Source organism: Limulus polyphemus, unplaced genomic scaffold (assembly GCF_000517525.1).
Source record: "Limulus polyphemus unplaced genomic scaffold, Limulus_polyphemus-2.1.2 Scaffold978, whole genome shotgun sequence".
Taxonomy (NCBI): Eukaryota; Metazoa; Arthropoda; class Merostomata; order Xiphosura; family Limulidae; genus Limulus; species Limulus polyphemus.
Genome location: NW_013666588.1, coordinates 68,023 through 88,615, shown reverse-complemented (window position 1 = coordinate 88,615; position 20,593 = coordinate 68,023). Strand labels below are relative to the sequence as shown.

Genomic DNA, 20,593 nt, shown 5'->3' with positions numbered 1-20,593 from the left:
TTAATTAAGTTTTAGTACTAAACACCTCCAACCTAACCAAATGTTCGTTGAAGAGGCTTACTAGTCTTGTTCTTTATTCCTATTGAGAATACCACTAAATTAATATTATCACTGTTTACCAACATAATGTTAAAGAGGATCACGTTGGTTTTGTCAAAATACTCTTATGTAGAACCTGTTATTTATCGAACTACAGTTAAGAAGCAGCTCGTATTGTATCAGCCTTCTGGTAGAATGTAACGTATTGTTTGACTAATTACTTTATAATAAAACATGCAATACAAATCCACTTTTCTAGTAGCGTCCACTTTCATCTTCTCATAACTGAAAGATCTGATCATCTGGAGGAAGCAGAAACTTAAAATATGAAATTAGAGGAAAAGTTTAATGAGCGAAAATGTATTTCGACATTGATTTTCGCATATATATATATATATATATATATATATATGTATTTATTTAAAGGTAAGATAATAGTAAAGAAATTTAATTAAGTTGTAAAGCTGAGGTAGTATATGTAAACAAACATTGCGAGATTTACTTGAGTCATCACATACATCAGAACTTTATAAAAAATCCTCAAACGTGATATCAGAAGTTAATCGCCCAACTATTTGCGCACGTGCTAGTAACACGTTAGCTTGCTAGTTTGGAAAGTCGGTTCGATAGTTTAGAATATTGTACAGTTCTTATTAATTTATTCTTGAAAACCACAACAGGTAATTTATTATGTGTCTTACATCTTGTGTAAGAGTTCTTCTGTGTTTAATCGGAATACTAAACTTTATACCTTTAGTGGTCACAACTCCAGTGCTGTATTCTGAAGTAGAGGCATTGGTAAGAATGTATATTATGTCGGTTAATTTGTATACTTTGCATAGTGGTACGAAAACTATACAGTATTACTTATCTTGAAATGTATCTTTTACTATTCTCTTTATCACAATTTTACAATACAATATAACTTAGTTTGAAATTTTTTATAAAATGTATATTTTACTATTCTCTTTATCACCGTTTAAGGATTCTTAGGACTAAAAAAGTTTATAAAACTCACTTTATGCTCACATTTCTAATATTCCTATATTTGTGTAAAAGAACAAATTACTAAAGGATCCAACCATGCTAGAAAAAAGGAATTTATGTAACTTTTTCATATGTAAGAAATTGAATGGCAGAAATAAAAAGGTCCTTATAGGTTACAAGAGTGAACTTCTGAAAAATATCTAAATTTACTTTGAAGTAGTTTTCAAAAACAGCTGTTTAATTTGATAAGTTTTATATAAAAGCATGAAATAACGTATTTTTGCCCTTGTATCTCAATACGTTATTTAATCACCAGTTTATCACTGTGCTATAGAATTGATTTTTTTATGTAGAAACGTTTTCTTGATTTATAATGTTTACTAGTTGAAATATTTCTGTTTGGAACTTCAAGTTAATCATACTTTCTGTATCTAGTGTCGAAGTTTGTGATTAGATAATGTAGGAGAACTGGCGGTATTATTATTTTTTTTTATTGGGGTGGAAGAAATAAAAAAAGTGAAATTTGTCACCGAACGAAACCTGTACAGTTTAAAGAAATATGGAACTTGGCTGATTATTCGCAGTATAGTATATTGATTGTAGAAGTTAACGAATGATATCTACCACAGCCAATGGAACGGGCTTGGAAAAATCAGCGTGGAAAGAAATATCTTTATATATTGTAGTTTCATGGTTTTTACGTCTGAAATTATATTTACCGACTAGTGGTTCCCAACAGTATAGTTATGTGATTTTTACGTTTAAAACTAATTTTTACAACAAACAATGTGAAGACATGACCTTAAAGTCACAGTAAAAAATACAAACATTTTTATCAGTAATAAAAAAGACGTGAAAAACCTCGGAACTTCATAGTTCATTAACACATGTTTTAAAGTATTTTCTATAGTGCCAACTTACCTATGTTTATATTCAAAAGCTGACAAACTTGAACACTTAAACTTAGCTTTGTCGTTGACTTATATTAATGTATGATTTCACAGTAAACCACAGTTTTCTGAATCACTTAAATGTTGTAGTTTCTAAAACTGCAAAGCCAACTAGTGTAATATTCTGTAAACTCTAGATTATAACAACACTTAGAGTAATATACTTAGTGGGTTTCAACCATTACACCAAGTTAATAATGTAATCATCTTGAAGTGACAATAAGATGGGTTCCAGGATAGACAGAACATTAGATGGAGTAACTCTGTATAGCCATGGTGTAAAAAAAACAACAAAAACGAATACTTAAAAAACTAATTCAATGTTTTATGTTACATTTCGTTTCATTCATGTTTTGCCACAGATAAAATTTAAATTGTCGATGAATAGACTAAACACAAACGAAGATGAAGGATAAGTACCTCTCTTCCCTCTGAATCTGATCCGGACTTCGATTTTCATCTGTACAAACAATCTATATTAAACGACTAAACTATGCACAGGTATCTTATACATCCAAAAGAGACGAATAATCTTATATTGGCTAAGAGGCCCAAGAAGTCAGCAAAAGGAAGACATATTACACCATGATGATGAAAAATTTGATGGAATACGTAAGTCAATATAGACAAAAGTTTTGAAATGAAAGTTTATTTTTATAATAGTTATAATCATATAAACTACAAACTAAATTATATTTAACAGAATTACTTCACCGATGAATAGGAGGTACACGCTTGTGATGGCTGTGTACAGCAATAATAGATGTTACGCAAATATAGTAACTTTTACATTGTAATGTGTCTTGAAATATGCATCACGCAGAAGAAAAGATGATCTATCAACAAACAGTTTATTAGCACACAACAGAAATACTGGCTACATGATGTACTGGGTAACTAGTAATACTTTTCCAAAGTGTTAAACTTCGCATAACTATCAAATGCTGAACAAGGTCCCTAATTATTTATGGGGTAATTTTTCCTAAAGTACCTTTTAATTTACTGTTCTTCTGACATTTCTATCCTATTTGTCTATATCTGGATTTTTCTCCTCGGTTCTTTCCCATTGATCCTCTTGACTCGAGTAGAGTTACCTTTTTCCGTCATTCAAACAATTAATTTTAACTCATTATAAAAATAAGAGAACATTTGATAGACCCAATCTACTGATTGAATAACGCAACTATAAGATGTAAAATAGTTTTCGCATTTTTTAAATTGTTGTATGTTGAATGACTTCTTTTGTACAGCAGTAAGATGTATAAATTTCAAATTGAATCATTATGTTTTTGTTTTAAATGAATCTTACAAGTCGGTAATGTAAGATATATCTCGTATATAGATATATCTACTTGTTTATTCACTTTTAGTCACTATATGCAAATGTTTTTTTGTTGCACTTCGCTCAACCCTACTCCAGGGCTACCTGCACTAGCCGTTTCTAATTTAGAAGTAATAGACTAGAGGGAATGTAGTTAGTTAACATCACCCGCCGCCTACTTTGAGCTAACAACAAAAAGTGGGATTAAATGTCACATATTAACGCCTCCACGGCTGAAAACTATGGATCGAAACGTTCTAATTATTAAAATCAGAAATTACATATTGTAAAAGTTGCTGTTATTGATTTTTCAATTATTTATTCAGTTTAGTAGGTTCCTCATTAAACAATAAGTTTCCAGTGGAAGTTGTGTTACATTCACACTAACCTCTGATGATTTCAAATGTTTGACAAAATATTTTCAGTGAAATCTCTGAACATGTACGATATTGATATAATAGTAAATTTAATCGTTTGAAAGTTAGTTAAAAGTTGTTAAGAGGTGTCAGGGCAGACACATGGTGAAAAGGCTTTTCTTAGTTAAGTGGTACAAAATCTTTAGTCGATTTAAAAAACAACTGAAAGTTGAAAATGTATTATTCGTTATTTAGTATTTCAAAAGAGAAAATATAAAATCATGAAATCAAATAAATACTATTATAAAACTTAATGGTCTCCAAGAACCATTTACTCACAAGTATATACACTCGCCCATAGGACTTTATATTAAATTAGGGATATTAGGGCAATCGATTTAACGGTACTCTTGGAAACAGTCATTCATAAATAGCTCAAATTCGAATACTGAAAAGCAAAGAGTGAAAGAAGTTAAGGATAAGAGCCTGTGACCCTACTTTACTTCTTGTGAAAGATGTTAACGATGTGACAGTATCGTATTTCCTGGAAATTATATTAGCAATAAGAGCCTGTTACACTATTGTATTTCTTATGACAAATGCCAAGTATGAGAGCCTGTGACAATACAGTATTTCATGTGAAAGACGTTAACGATGGTAGCCTGTAACATTGGTGTACTTTCTGTTTTTGACCTCAACTAACGCTCTCATCAATGTAAACGTGACTTTTCCGGTTTACGTAAAATTGTGTTTAACAATTATTAGACCCAGAAGTCTAACTCCCATGGTCTAGTCTACAGTGTTTGTGATTATAAAATGTTTATTGTTTACATATCACGGTTTTGTAATTTTAACTGTAGCTTTATAATCACCGAATACATAACTATGATTTTTTGTTTTATAAAATTTCCTGGAATAGAGACATATGGCATATTAAAGTAGAGGAATACTTTAACACATAAAACTATATATATATATATATATATATATATATAAGTTTATAAAAACATGTTTTATATATCCCTGACAGAAATACCTCAAGCATTTTGGATATACGGATGAGGAAAGTTCCAAGTCTTCCTCAATGATGGATTATAATTCTGTGGTTAAAGACTTTCAGAAATTCGCAGGATTGCCTGAAACTGGTAAGGTGTATCAGTGACCTACTTAACAGAGCCAATTTTGAAATTAAATGACGTAAAACAGGGCTATAAGCAATACATGGTACTTATAAAGTGTTTGAATTGTCTTTTCCTCCCCACAAATAACCTTTAAAGTTTAAATAAGTTTTAAAGAATAATTAGCATTAATGCTAATACATTATGATTTCAAACTCTTCAGCAGATAAGGGCTGTTGTTGTTTTCTTAATGCAAAGCTACTGGGCTACCTTCACTGTGTCCACTGCGGGAATTCGAACCTCGGATGTTAGCGTTACAAGTCAGTAAATTTACTGCTGATCTACCAGGGACAGCAGATAAGATGTTTACCAAATTGTAATGTTTCAACCAATTTCTTGTTGTTATTTTGGTTTTCTAATTATTGTTTACTACAGCAGATGAAAAAGTTTAAATTAAAACAGTGTCAATACTAATCCATGTCGTAATTGTTTATCACTTAAAGCAATTTACTTGTCCATCACTAAATGATTCAATTAAAGTGAAGCTTCCCGTAAGGAAAAATAATAGCTTTCACGCACTTTGAAAACGTATAAAGCAAGATTACATCTTTTGTTATTAGTGAACGTAATTTCTAATTCTTGTGCTTTTTTTTTCAAGGTATAAAACTCTAGACTAAAAGTGCTCACCTATGACAAGGAGGCGGAACAAATAAAAAACAAGTAAATTTAAGCTAAAAATAACAAAAACGTCTATCAGTACAAAGTGGTATATGTTATATTAAGGGATAAAACAAGGTCTACTAGTTTTTAAGTAGATTTGAATACAAACCGAATAAATTGTTGAAAGCTGAAATTAATGTAAAGAACCAAAAAGGAAGTTATTTTTTTAATATCCAAAAATCTCTTTAGGGAGACTTACAAAAATATTAGTTTCAATTTATATAGCTAACAGTTTGGAGTTTTCTTATGCATTATTTTAAAATTGGGTTCTTGGTGTGAAAAATGTTTTCAACTCCGGACGCTAAAGACTTATCTTTAGCATGGAGACCGAAATGGAAATTCATTCATGCTGATTAAATTATATGAAACAGAAACAAGTCTTATTTTAGGAATATTTAAAGAGATAAAACATATAACTTGTAGATTCAAGTTTGATCGAAAGTGAATGAGATGTAATAATGAGGTGTTTTAATTTTTACTAATTTTTATATCGAAGTTTTTTAAGAATTTAGGTAACCTACGCTTTCTTTAAAAGCATGATTGTTTAATAAGCTTGCTTCCCACTGCTTATTTTAAATTTTATTTAGTTTAATAAGTTGCATTTACAAAAACTTTTGTAAGTGTAAGGCAATGTTTAAAAAAAGCTGTTTTGTCCACCATGACAGGAATACTGGACAATGATACAGTAAACATGATGATCATGCCCCGTTGTGGAATTTCAGACAGAGATGGTCCGAGCAACTCAGGCAGAAAGAAGAGGTATAGTTTGGAAGGTCAGTAAAACTTTATTATAGACTCTTTGATAGTTATTGAGCAACGCATTTTTTAAAAATACTTTAATCCTATTTTGTTTACACCCGCTTCAATAATAAACATATATGTCATTCAGCTATATATGTGATAAGTTGATTTTACGTCGTAGAGATTATAATCAAAATAATTATATATTTACTATAAATATGTAAAATAATACTTGAATTACATTATAATGTTGATATAAAACTAGAGTTTATTTTGAGTGGGATAGTGTTTATTGAAAAATTATTTATCTATTCATAGGCAGCTACAAAAGAAAGCAGGCAATATTCGCCTTAACCGCTCCTTGAAATAATTGATACTAAGATTTGACAATATTAGAAAATAATCTATATTTATAAGAAGAATACTATTTAAGGAAAGTAACATTTAATAAAAATTTAAATTATTATTACAGGAGTTGTGCAACTAACATTTTTAAGAAGCTTATATATTAAAATCCTATGTTCATTAACCAACGAAAATATTCCAAGTATACAGCACTGCAAATAAAACAATACTTTAATATTTAACTAATATATAAGCAAGAGATAGTTTAAAGCGTGTGGTAATGAAGGAAATAGTATCTGCCAGAATTAGTAATGGATTATTGAAGGGCAGTTAAAACTTAAGAAAAATTAAAGTAGTAAAAATGTCTCAGCTAGAATAAGTTCCACAGGCGATATGAATAATTGGTGAGTAAACTAGAGCAAAGTGAATAATATGATGTTTCACAAATACCCTACAGACTACACTCCTGTTATTTTTCCTCAGTTGTTTGCATAAAAGTTTTTCATCTGCGATTTGGAAGTTGATTGAAGAAACAGGATATCCCAATGCCTTTCAATTTTGTTTCCTCATTAAACTTTTTCTAAATGTATACCATTTGCATCTCTTGCCAAACTAATATATATTTTTGTTTTGAATACACTTGTGATTGATTGTATTATGTATTTTCATCACTGTTTTATTGGGGGTGATATTTCTTCCACTTGCAGTTGAGGCTGGTATTTTTATAGCTTGTTCAGTATTCGTGAAATTAGATTTTAGCCTATGTAAACGAGGTTGTTCCTACACACTCATATCTATATTACTAACATTATACTTTCAATGAAATGTCGATAAATATTTTATTTCTATAAGCCAGTAATTTGCCGGTGTGTAAATTCCTTATACCTGTCCGCATTTGAAATGTACGTGTTAGCTTTAACTAACCATTAGAAATGAACTAGGTGGTGATTCACGTTCCTCGGTGTGACCAGCTGTAGTGTTAGCCAAACATTAAACCACTGAATAATGTGAGGCTTGTATACATAAAGCAGGTGCTAACACTAAATAGCAACTCATCTGTACACTTTTCTTTTATTGTCACCAAACACTTGCCAACTGAAAAATAGAAATTATGTGCTACAAAAGTGAATTTCGTAGTCTTAAAATATCTTTACAAGTACTTTTAACACAAGATTCTACGTGTTATAATGTACGTTTTTAAATAGTTGATCCTCGATTCTGTTAGTCTATATAAGAGTAAATAATCAAATTTCATGAATCATGACATTTCATTGTGAAATATGATATTCTATATCATATCTGTATTGTGTCCACCCCAAGGATCGAACCTCAGTATTTACCGTAATAAGTCTTCAAGCCTACCGTTAAGCCAACAGGATTGACGGTTATTATAAAATTAAATATTAGCTATTTCAGTGTTCAAATTTAGATATTTTGCACACAGGGTGGGCGGCCCTCGGGATGGGTAACGTGTGCCTCCTCACAGGGCGTCCACCACAAGAAGCGCCGAAATCGACATTGTAATTAGCAGTTCTTGTCAATTCTACAGGGGCAGGGTCGCCGAATACAAAATTCGTAAATATCGCAATATGCGGCATAATCTACCTTGATATAGAAATATAGTAAAATCTGAAAATTTTCAGTGTTATTCTGTTGTTCTTGTGATACGCTAACAAGTAAATACCTACGTGGAATAATACTGTTATGTAAACTACAGAGTTTTATGGACGTTTATGTAAAAAAATGTTATTTAACACGAAATAATCATTAACTGAGATATATAAAAGCTCAGAAAGTATATTTTCTGAACATACCGGGGACTTTTAGTTTTTCTTTTTCTGATCAAGGTACCTATACTATGTTTTTATACTAAAGGAAATGTTTTAAACTTCTGTTTAACTTTAAATAACAAAAGAAATTACTCCCGTGTTTGTTTATAGACAACTCAGATCCTGCAAAGCAGATAATGAGTGAAATAATTTTTTCAATATCTTAAATGAATTATTAAGAAGTAACTATTTTCGTTAAGGGAACATTTAAAGTTTACAAGTAATCTTATCGATGCTAACATAAAGAGATCTACTAAACTTACATAATGAAGACATTTTAAGAGCCCAAGTTTGCAAAAAAATCATAGTTTCTTACACTTTGATTATTATTTTTTATCACATATGCATAAAATTTTGATAATGTGCTAAATAATATTTCAATTACTGTCACTACCACCCTAATAGTTGCCTTTGTTGATAACATGGGATACAAGATTTTTGCACATACATTTCATCTGCTTAAAAACGTTGTTAGTACTGTAATAGAAAAACAACCCTTGTTTTTATATTGTTTTATAGTTTGTTTCCGTGCGCATTTCAGGCAGCAAGTGGAATGAGAATACCTTGACTTATCGCATCACTAAATACCCTACTCTTATTAACAACTCTGAACAGGTTGACAAGGACATCGCAAGAGCTTTCAAGGTCAAGTGCAATATTTTGCTATTAATCCTATTATCATTGTTATATTTGATTTTTTTTATAAATAGCAAGTATGTTTTAAATACACTCAGGATATATGGCGGCTATGGACAAGGTATTTAATGTAAACCCACAGAGGAGGGGACATTAATATATCTTATTCTACTTTTTCGTCAAAGGACTACATAAATAATTCTTCAGACTTCTGACAATCGCAATAGAATAAAAACTAAACTGAAACAAATGTTTAACTTAGAGGTTAGTTAATTATTATTATTACCATTTTTCTCTGTCAGAAGACAAACGTGTTATTTTACCAAATGTTTCCCCCTAAAAAGGTAGAAATATCTAATTTAAGCAGTTAATGGTGTAAATAGTTTGATGACTCACCATTATATTTGTATGTCATTTACGTTTAGGTTTTATTATAAAATCAAACATAATTAAACTATTGAAAGTATTAAACATAACTGTAATATTTCTCCCAATATAGATGAACTACATTTCAAAATTCAACTTAATCAAGAGCCTTATAATGAATTAAATCGCAAACAGAAACATCATGGTTTTCACAAGACATTATTTTGTGTTTCCATAGGTTTGGAGTGATGTCACACCTCTAAATTTCATACATACAAAAACTGGGGATGTTCATATCACGATAATGTTCGAATCAAGAGAACATGGCGACGGTGACCCTTTTGATGGTGTTGGGCAAACTCTGGCTCATGCTTTTTTTCCACAGCATGGTGGAGATGTACACTTTGATGATGATGAAAAATGGACAATTGACAGTTACAATGGTAAACATTCACATTTTTAAAACTGGTTTATATTTATTTCTTATAATTAATTGTAATCATCATGGTTTATATAAATAAAAATAAGTTAATTACTTTTTGTCAATTTTGATAAACTGTATAGTTTATGCAAAATAAATGTATCATAGTTTCATGCAAACAGAAGATCGACAACCATTTGTTTAACTTTGCGCGAGAATTCTGAAATAATTTATTTAGGTTGTTACATCTGTGCTCTGATTTTCAGAAAATCACTTGTTTTGAAATATCGATATATTACGATTATTCAGAAGACAAAGGCCATATGTAATGTATGCCAAACTAACTGCAAATTGTGATATTGAAAAATAAATTCAAATATTATTTTACAGGAATAAATATCTTTCAAGTTGCTGTACACGAATTTGGGCATTCATTAGGACTACGTCATTCAAGTGTTACCACAGCACTGATGTCACCTTTCTATCGAGGTTACGACCCGGATTACAAGCTTGACGAAGACGATATATTAGCAATTCAAGCACTATATAGTGAGCCAAGCCTTTGAAATATTAATACACCTTAAAACGGCGACATGTATAAAATGTCACTCTTGTTTACCATATAAAGTGTGTAGTTTACATCTAGAACATAAAACGTTTTACAGGTTTAAGATAAACCAATATGGTTTGTATCCACCTCGATAACTATATAGCTTTATTTGAAACGTTGAATAAAAATCTCAACAACAGTCAGATCTATACCAATGCATAATAGGTTTTATGATAATATTAATAGCGAATAATTTCTAAAATATATGTTCTTTCTATCGTTTTATAGACGACAATATACAAATATATTACTAAAAGTTATCTCACTTTAACACTTTAGTTTTTTAACAATTCTATTTGTTTATTATTATAAAACTTTTATAGTGATTCAAAAATATGTTTATTGCGTTTAATTGTGTCGGAGATAACATTGTCACAATTGAAACGTTAAAATAAAGTAAAAGACTCCAATTTCATGCATTTATTAATTATCTAAATGTATTTCATGAGATCTTTCTATTGTTATTTATCTATAGATTTTATTTGCCGCAACTATCATTTAAGTTCATTGTTAGGGATAAATATGTTGTTCAGATAAGTACAATGTTTAGGACTTGCAATGCTTTCAAATATTATACGACCTCACGTATTTTAACAGGTACCCATCGGACTAATCCACCTGACATTAGCGAAGCTCCACAACCTACGACCAGCAATGCTCCACAACTTGACACCACATATGTTCCAGAACCTGACAGTAGCAATGCTTCACAACCTGGTACTAGCGATGCTCTGCAACCTGACACTGGCGACGCTCCAGACCTCTGTCAGGACTCTTCCATAGATGCCATAACAAGGACAGAGGATGGAAAGACATATGTTTTTAAAGGTTTGCATATTTTCTCAAGTAAAAAATCTTAATTAAATGAAATCTGAGGTCAAATAAATAATTGTATTTTTTTCAAATATGAGAAGCACTTTAATTTCACAGAAATAATAAATTAGCATTCAACAACAATAAAAAACACAACAATATAATATGATAGAATGTAACGTTGATCAAAATTTCTTATCGACAGATAATTTCAACTGAAAGAATTTCTAAACACAATATGAGCTTACATATCTTGAGCATATGAGCAAATAATTGGTTTTCTATCGAACGTTTTGAGAGTTTGTACACATTTCTTTTTAACCTGGAATTACTGCTGAGCCTTATATCATCGGCTTTTTAAACGTAGTTTCTTAATCTATTTGATTATTTGTCAACCACATTATTTGTGGGTCCATGACTCTGTTGGCTACTGGGTCCCTATAAACAGACCCCAGTGGCACAGCGATACATCTGTGGACTTACAACGCTAGAAACTGGGTTTCGATACCTATAGTGGGAAGAGCACAGACAGCCCTTTGTGTAGTTTGTGCCTAAAAATACATGAGTCAAAAAATATAAGCATAATTATTATTAACAATGTAATGAGTCCCAATAACTGCTGCTAAAAGTGAGTGATTGCACCCAGTTGTTTTTGGTAAGTCCTTTTAAATTAGTTTTCTAACAAGGAAAATATAAAACCACTAACTATGTGATGCAATATGTACTAATGTTATTGTATCATATTGTCATCTTTCACATGTATAAAGCTCTCGTACTTTTAGTGAAAAGTGTATTCCAGTTTTAGCATTTTTCTGAATCTGTTCTCTAAGAACTATGCAGTGAATAAAATGAGTTCCAAACTAAAAGTATGGTAACTAAAAATATTGACAACTCTGAAAATGAATATGAGTTTAGCAGTGATGAATATATGACATCAAGTTGTGAAATTAAAGAGGAAATTTCTCTGCTGATAAAAATTATAGTGATACAAGCTCATGTGAAACTTTCGGCTGATAATGAAAGTAATGATGACACTGAAGAAGATCTGAAAATGTATTCATCAAAAACTGAAGAAGTAAAGTGGTTTACAACATCAAAACAGCTAACAACTAAGACTAAGAGAAGACCACATGCAAATGTTTGCAAAGAAACACAACACCCAACTAGAAATGTAAGAACAAATACTGACACTGTGTTATCTATATGCAATTTGTTCACAAAGAAGAACATTATGAAGAAAACACTGGAATGAAAAAACAACAAAGAAGAAGTCGTATTAAAATAAAAATAGAAACATTTGGATTCTATCGCATTGATATGTTTCTTCGATATGTTGCTGCTAGTAGGTGTTTGTAAAGAAACAAACAAAGCAACTGAACAGCTGTAGAATCAGAACAATGAATAGTATATAAATATTTGTACAAGCAGTGGCACGTAACACATTTCTTCAAATTTCACGATACTTTCGATCTGATGATGCTGAATAATGAACAAAATAGTAAATGCACCGCCAGAAAATGTGACAAATGATGAGCAACTAGCTCCATTCCATGGCAGATAAACTCAAATAAAGGTGAAAATATGACATCAGAATTTGGGCTTTTCATGAAGTGACATAATCCACGTTTATAATATAAAACTGTATGTAGGAAGAGAAAAAGTGCGCCCGAAAGAACAAAATTCAGGCGAGAGAGTTGTATTAGACAAAATCCAAAGATTCTGAAACAGTGGACGTTATGCAACTTGTGATAATTTTATTTACATTGTTGAATTTGCCCAAGTATTGGACATACAATAAACAATACTTGGTACAATAGCACAAAATAGTTATCTGTTGTGTCCACCTCGGGAATCAAATCCCGAATTTTAGCATTGTAAGTCCCTAAACTTACCGCTGTTTTATCAGGGGGCGCAAAAAATAGAATTCAATTGTCACATGAAACAGTCTGTGTAAAAGAATGCGATGAATTCTAACTAAATTTATTTTCAGTGAACTTGCTGTATTTATTTTATATATTCCGAAGAAGAGACCATTAGTTGTGCTGTTAAGTACTATGTATGACTTATTATTATTTAAAGACAGCTTTGCTCTCTAAATACAAAGAAGTTTTATTCCAGTGCTCTGCTTTGACGATCACTGTAAATAATTAGATGATTGATAACCCAGAAACTGAATATAAAGCAGCAGCGAAAACACCAATGACGATCCAAGATTATTCTAGTAACAAAGGTGTAGAGGACCAACTGCTAAAGGAATCACTCAACCAAAAGGAAAACGAACAGATAGATGCCCAGTTGCTGATGCTAGGAAACAAAGAATAGCTCAATAAAACAAAAAGCGTAAAAGTGACAAAAGATTTTGGTTTTTTTTTTAGTTAAGCACAAAGCTACACAATGGGCTATCTGTGCTATGCCCACCACGGGTATCGAAACCCGATTTCTAGCGTTGTAAGTCCACAAGACATACCGCTGTGCCACTGGGGGCAAGTTATTGTGAAATATAATTCCAAGATACGTTAGATGACAGTTGTAATGGTTGAATACGGTTTGTTGTTTAATGATACGTTTGTTTCAGTTGTCATATTTACTATTCTCGTTTTTAGTGATATTTTAAAGCTTTACAATGCTACATGGTATTGTATAGTAAAACCAAATTTGAATATACAAGAGTAAAATTAATTAGAAAGTTTAAATAGTAAAATTTCTCACGAACTTAGCGATAAAAAAATTTAATGAAAATCATCCTGTGAATAGTTTTTAATAATACTCCAAATCATAAATCAATTTAGCTATCTAGCTATCTCCTTTGTAAACTGGTTTTAATTGGTTGGTTTCCAACGTGCCATTTTATTTTATATTTCAAGTTTATCCAATGGATTATTTAAAATTTGAAGAGCATGTTAATTAAAATTACATAGAAAATAATTTAATATACTCTATCAGAGGTAATTGATATCTTGAATAACGTGTTAATATTTATAATATTATTTAAACACTGACTGCATTATATTGTTTTACTATTCTTGTTTTTCTGTAGGAATTGTAATTGATATGCATACTTTTATACACTGTTATTATTAAAACTTACGACATAAGTTTGCATATATATATATATATATATATATTCCTATAAAAAAATCATAGAATTAATTGAAAAAATTCCACGACTACAAAGTTGGTAATGGAGGCAGATTACGATATCACAAACAGAAAGACAGAAACAAAAAATATAACCACATTAAAACAGAGACAAATCACGTTACCATACAGAAAGAGGCAGACAATGTCATTACAAAGAATATATCGTTTCACAGAATGACATTACAAAGAAACAGAGACAAATAGGATTGTTACACAGAATGACATTGCAAAGAAACAGAGACAAATAGTATCGTTACACAGAATGACATTACAAAGAAACAGAGCCAAATAGTATCGTTAAACAGAATGACATTACAAAGAAACAGAGACAAATAGTATCGTTATACAGAATGATATTACAAAGAAACAGAGACAAATAGTATCGTTACACAGAATAAGAGGTAAACAATTACCATGACAAAGAGACAAACTATTCCCCCACACTGATACAAAGTTAAACTATATTTGTATAGAGACAGAAATAAACTACGACTTTTGGTAGGCAGGTTACATAAGACAATATTTACCTTTAAATGGTGTACGGCCTGAATTTGTATTTTTTCTCAACACAGGTGACTTTTACTGGTACATCAACGTCACTGGGGTTGTAGATGGTTATCCACGCCGAATTTCCGATGACTGGGATGGGTTGCCTGGAAATTTGGATGCTGCATTGACATGGTCTGACGGAAACACTTTTTTTTTTAAGGTAGGTGAGATCTGAGATCAAATGAAAAGCCAATTCACAGTTACACAGTAATATGTAAGCAGATAAATGTTGAATATAATTTAGATTATATTTTTCATTTTTTTGGTGTCGAAATAATTAAAAAAAACAAAGAGATGATAAATATATAAACACTTCAAGAAAATTAACAAATGTTTCAAATTAAAGTTTCTTTGAATCTGAACAAACACTACATACAATAAATTATTAAATATGTAAAATGGTTTTCATCAAGCATCACATTTTAGTGTGCAGTACAAATAAGATTTGAAGAAAAAAAGATCTTGCAATTACCATTTTTAACTAGTAGTTTGTTCACACAAGATAGTTTTTAGAGACCAGCATATAGTGTTGTTTTTTTTTATTTGGGTAGTGGGATTGCAACACTGATGTATGTGAAGTTGACAATAAGCGTATTTAAGTTTTACAACGCTCCTCAAATATGTTCTGTAATACATACATGTTTTCATATATAATAGTGGCTATAATGTATGTTATCTGTATCTTATAGATCTTCAGCAGTAATAATATATTAGCTTTCTACAATTTTAATTGTAACACCCTTCTATATTATTTTTAAATTCGCAGTCCAAAGTTTGCTCATTTTAGAAAAACAGATAAATTTCCAAGATCATTTAGTAGAAACTAATGTGCGCTATATGTATGATGATTTTAGTTGTCTTTTACTCACCACACTTAGCCTCTATTTATATAGGATTTGAAGAATATATAGCACTGATACTAATATATTCTACAAAATTATTTAACAGACAAGGTGTTTAAAACACTCAAAATACATATAGAGTGAAATATGGTGAAAAAGCTGAATAAGGGAGTTAAATGCACGATGACAATGAAAATTGTTTCACTGTGGAGGTAAATGTAAATAAAAGGTAGTTTGTGCAAGATAATCAGGTGAATTCAGTTACGCTAGTTTTTGTTGTGTGTGTGTGTGTGTGTGACAAGAGGGTTTTTTTGATAGATTGTTTAGGCAGAGTACATATGATTAGGAAACTTGAATGGGCGACAACTGCCTGTTGTAGAAAACACAAATGTTGAGGACGACGTTTCCAAACTCTCCTGTCGTCACGGATGGTCATAAATATAAGATTTTTCTTCGCTCCACTCGGGACTAAGTTTACTTTTCAATGTGTTATACTTATTCATTTAAATCTAACAGGAATTTAGTTTGAAGGAAGACAACGCAATAAGAAGAATTTCGGGCTCTTCCCAACTGGGGTGTTTAGGAACAATCGTTCCCCTTCGCCTCGCCCGTGTGTTTAATTTTGGACTAGAACGGAACCTTATTTCGAATTCAGTGGGAGTGTGTTTTAATTGAATTAGCTGGATTGTTGAAAGGATAGCCGTGAATTAGGTTAGTGAGGGCCTGTAGTTCTTCATTTCGAGATGTCTTTTCAGTTGACAGGATTATGCGACCGAAGCAAATTAGTTCAACGAGTATTCTTTGGGATGATTTAATTAGTTTGATTTATTATATTAACCCAGGTAATTTTTTGAGAGATTGAAGAGAAGTGTGTGTCGAATCGAATCTTGACAGGAATTTCGGTTTGTGAACTTCTCCAGGAAGGAGAAGACAACCAGGGATGATCATAAAATTTCAGCCTCTCTTCATCCCGCTAGCGAAGGGCTAATTAGTGGTGCAGATGGGCGTGCACGAAAGTATGGAGAAATGATGATAAGTTATTGGATGTTGATAGTGGTCTTTCGAGCTGGAAAGTTGCGAAAGAGATGAGCAGGTGAAGATCGCTGGACGGACCAAGAGACAAGAAGGCAATCAAGTCCTGGTGAGAAAAACAAAAACAAAAATCCGATAATAATAATAGTTTCATACTCAAATTTTGTCCACGAGAAATAATAGAATGCTTTGTTTGCTGCTAACAAAACATTATGAGTGTATGTATATACACATTTAATTTTTCTTGTCTTCCAAAATTTGATTCTTGTTTTATTCCAGTTTATTTTGTGTTCAGTTGACATGGTGTGTTCTGCAATGGCTGAATTTTGTTTTTTTTCTGAGTCTTGTGCTGTCTTTGTGTTTTTTATTCTTGTCCTGAGTTGTCTTCCTGTTTCTCCAATGTGTGTTTTGTTGCAGGAATATGGAATTTCGTAGATTATGTTTCTGTTTAGTTTTCACTGGAATAGATCCTATTGTCTTGTAACATTTCCACCGTGGTGTCTATGATGAACGTTTTGGCTATGCGTTTAAGTTTTTCACTGAAATTTTGCATGTAGGGGAGGTAAATAGTTATAGTGCTCTTCTTATCTTTTCTTTCTCTTGTGGTTTTCTTCAGGGAGTTCTTGATGAAGGTAAAGATGTAACTCTCCTGTTTATAACACTATGATCTTATGGCATTCTGTTTTAATGTGTCTCATCACAAATGTTTTCTGCTCTCCTGTTCAGACATTGGATTATACCACGTTTTACCAAGGTAGTGTGATAGGATTAGAAATGTAGGTATCTGTCAGCGTAGGTGGGTTTTCTGTATACAGTTGTGATGATTTGTCTTCTTCCTCCTTGCCTGCTGATGACTACGCCAAGAAACAGCAGGTTGTTTTGTTTCTCTATTTCCATTACACTGCACTCATAAAGAGGGGTGTTCATGTGATTGGCTGGGAGAGTGTGAACTAAGCAGTACAGGTAGTAAATCACTTGTAGAATTTATAATGGCAAGGTTATTTTTGTAATGGTGAACAACAGACATATAGGAAACGTATTGTTAATTATTCATAAACCAAATTACTGAACTTTAAAGTCTATTATTTATTACAGAATTTTACAAAATTAATACGGAAATAAATTACACTTCTGTATCTTTGTTTTGATTTTCCTGCAAAATACTTGATACATTAATTGACAGTGTTTTACCTAAATTGTTTGATATAGCTATTGATTTATATTTTTTTTTATAAGCGAGCTATTATTACTGCAAATATACACAGAAGATGCTCCACAAAATCGCACAGAATTTCTAAATTTCCTCGTAGATATCTATTTAACATTTTCGCAGCTTTTCGCATATTTCACACGAATTTTGGCTGTCAAAAGGTTCTGTAACGCATAGCAAAGTAAATAAACACATAGGTGTTCCCGTTAAACCTATTACGCGCGCATATCTTTCTGAGCGCTTGTATGTCACAGAAGAGAATGAAGGGCGGCCTCCATAATCCGCTACTATATAAATAGTATATATACTATATATATAAAATTCCCCATATCTAACCAACAAATTTATCATATTTGTGTGTGTTCCACTTTAGACTTATGAGTGATTGATATTGGTATTAATTTATTTCACAAGTCTTACAAAATGTAAGATATATATCTTGAATAAGACATTTTGAGATAGCCATCGCCAGTTCTCACATTAGCATGCGGAACATTATGTTATTATTATATAATTAAAATACAATAATTTGTTTATCCATAAACAGTCAATATTCCGTGCGACCATTAATTGCGTTACTTAAATATTTCTTTCTTTTAATAAGCATAAGCTGACGCAAAATTTATTTAATAGGTAAAATTAATTAAATGAACAACACTTTAAATATTTATTCTGTTTAAATGTGTATTGTTAGAATGATCGATTATATTTTACTTTTCTACAAAACCATGACAATTAAACTGCAATTTTTGCAAACCAAACGAAATTTCAGACAAGCATAGAAAATACTTTTAATTATTTTCTGACAATATTTTATTGTTTGTAGTTATGCACAAAGCTACACAATGGGCTTCTGTGCTTTGCCCACCACGAGTATCGAAACCCAGTTTCTAGCGTTGTAAGTCCGCAGACATACCGCTGTGCCACTGGGGTGATTCTGAAAATATCTCATACAAATTTACACATTTTCAGTCGTATTGGGACGATGAGTCACTCGTTTTTTTAAATCATTTAACATTGAAATCGTTCAGTTTTTGCGAAGACAATACACTCAAGCCAAATATTTGTAATTGTATGTTACAAGAGCATTCTTATAAAAATATAGGTTTTTTATATTGTTTTTTTGAGAGCAAAGCCACATTGGGCTCTTTGCTGTGTTCCCCGTGGGGAATCTAACCGCGGATTTTTGCGTTGTAAGTCTGTGGACTTACAGTTTGAATAAATATATAAGTACATACATACTAACATCATATGAACTTTAGGAGAGTTGTGTTACTTTGTGCTTAACTTGAAACTAACAAACATTAAGATGATTTAATAAAGCAACATAAGTACTTGTACGATATTATAAAACGATAGTGCCCCCAAGTGGCACAGTTAAACAAAGTAATATGGGCACCTATACCAGAAAGATTGATCACCAGAAGGGACCTTCTGGTATATTAATATCGATTATATTATCTAAAAAACAAGTTTGAATTTGTTTATCAACTTTTAAAACTTTCCAGGACCACAGATACTGGTGTTTTTGGAATAAGAAAATGGCTTCTGGCTATCCAAAAGAAATCAGCTTAGGGTTTCAAGGAATACCGAACAATGTTGATGCAGCATTCATCTGGAGTGGTAACGGAAAGACCTACTTTTTCCAAGGTAAGATACATGTAATTGCTGATTGTTTATATGTTTGTCAGGTTTATCTTTTATTGAATATGTCGCATATAGCGTTATTGTGACAGTAACGACATTTTTGTTTTATGTAGTAAGTTTACTAGGGAAAAGAACTATCTTACCAAGAAACTAATTATTGAAGATTAATATTCAACATTTACTGGACAAAAACAGTGATTTGGTGTCATATATTAGAATTTCAAATGGCCTGAAATTGAGTTAACTGATAAATTCAAATTTAGTAGTTAAATTGTACTTTAGATTTAGCAGTTAAGTAAAAGCCGATATATAGTCAGTTTATGATATTTGCCAACAAGATTGATACACACAACTTTCTTTTTTAACACAAATACGTTTTACTATATGCACAACAATACAATTCACAATAACAGTTATTACAAATAGTTATTACATACAATGATTTGTAAACAAAAATTTCACAAACTTACAAGCAATATAAAGTCTTCTTTCTAGTTTGTAACTTCCTTGATATCTTATCGAGGGTTTACAATGAGCGAGTTAATTACGAGTTGATGTAGGTACGATTCGCCGGGAAGCTAGCTAGCTTTGTCCTTTGTCACACACGCTGAGTTTTCCGCCGTTGAAGTTAGGTAATGTTTTCGTAAAAATACTAATGTCCGATGAGAATCCACTGAAGTTGAATGAGTTGTGATGTTCGAACTTTATAAATGCTCCTGGTCAAATATTTGAAGTTTTCCGATTGGTAAGCGTTATAACAATCACAGTTATAGCTTTCGAAATTTATAGCACACTGACTATAATGAACTAATAATAGATACTCTTTTTTGGCGCGTCGCGTTGGTTATATTTATAGCCGGTGGAAGGTATTCTAAAAAATTCAGATTACGTAACGATACTGAACTACATTTAAGCATTTA

At 31.4% G+C, this 20,593-nt stretch overlaps 1 protein-coding gene across 1 annotated transcript in view; it reads left to right on the top strand.

Annotated features, from left to right (window-relative positions):
* The first annotated feature begins 658 nt into the window (after window positions 1-658).
* Window positions 659-20,593, top strand: part of LOC106461522 (matrix metalloproteinase-15-like) — a 24,936-nt gene continuing 5,001 nt past the window's right edge. Inside the window, exons 1-9 of the mRNA XM_013921351.2 lie at window positions 659-837; window positions 4,684-4,798; window positions 6,157-6,264; window positions 8,948-9,051; window positions 9,647-9,851; window positions 10,220-10,378; window positions 11,037-11,267; window positions 14,966-15,102; window positions 19,535-19,676. Of these exons, the coding sequence (XP_013776805.2) occupies window positions 730-837; window positions 4,684-4,798; window positions 6,157-6,264; window positions 8,948-9,051; window positions 9,647-9,851; window positions 10,220-10,378; window positions 11,037-11,267; window positions 14,966-15,102; window positions 19,535-19,676 (1,309 nt within the window). The 5' untranslated portion in view covers window positions 659-729. The remainder of the gene's footprint in view (window positions 838-4,683; window positions 4,799-6,156; window positions 6,265-8,947; window positions 9,052-9,646; window positions 9,852-10,219; window positions 10,379-11,036; window positions 11,268-14,965; window positions 15,103-19,534; window positions 19,677-20,593) is intronic.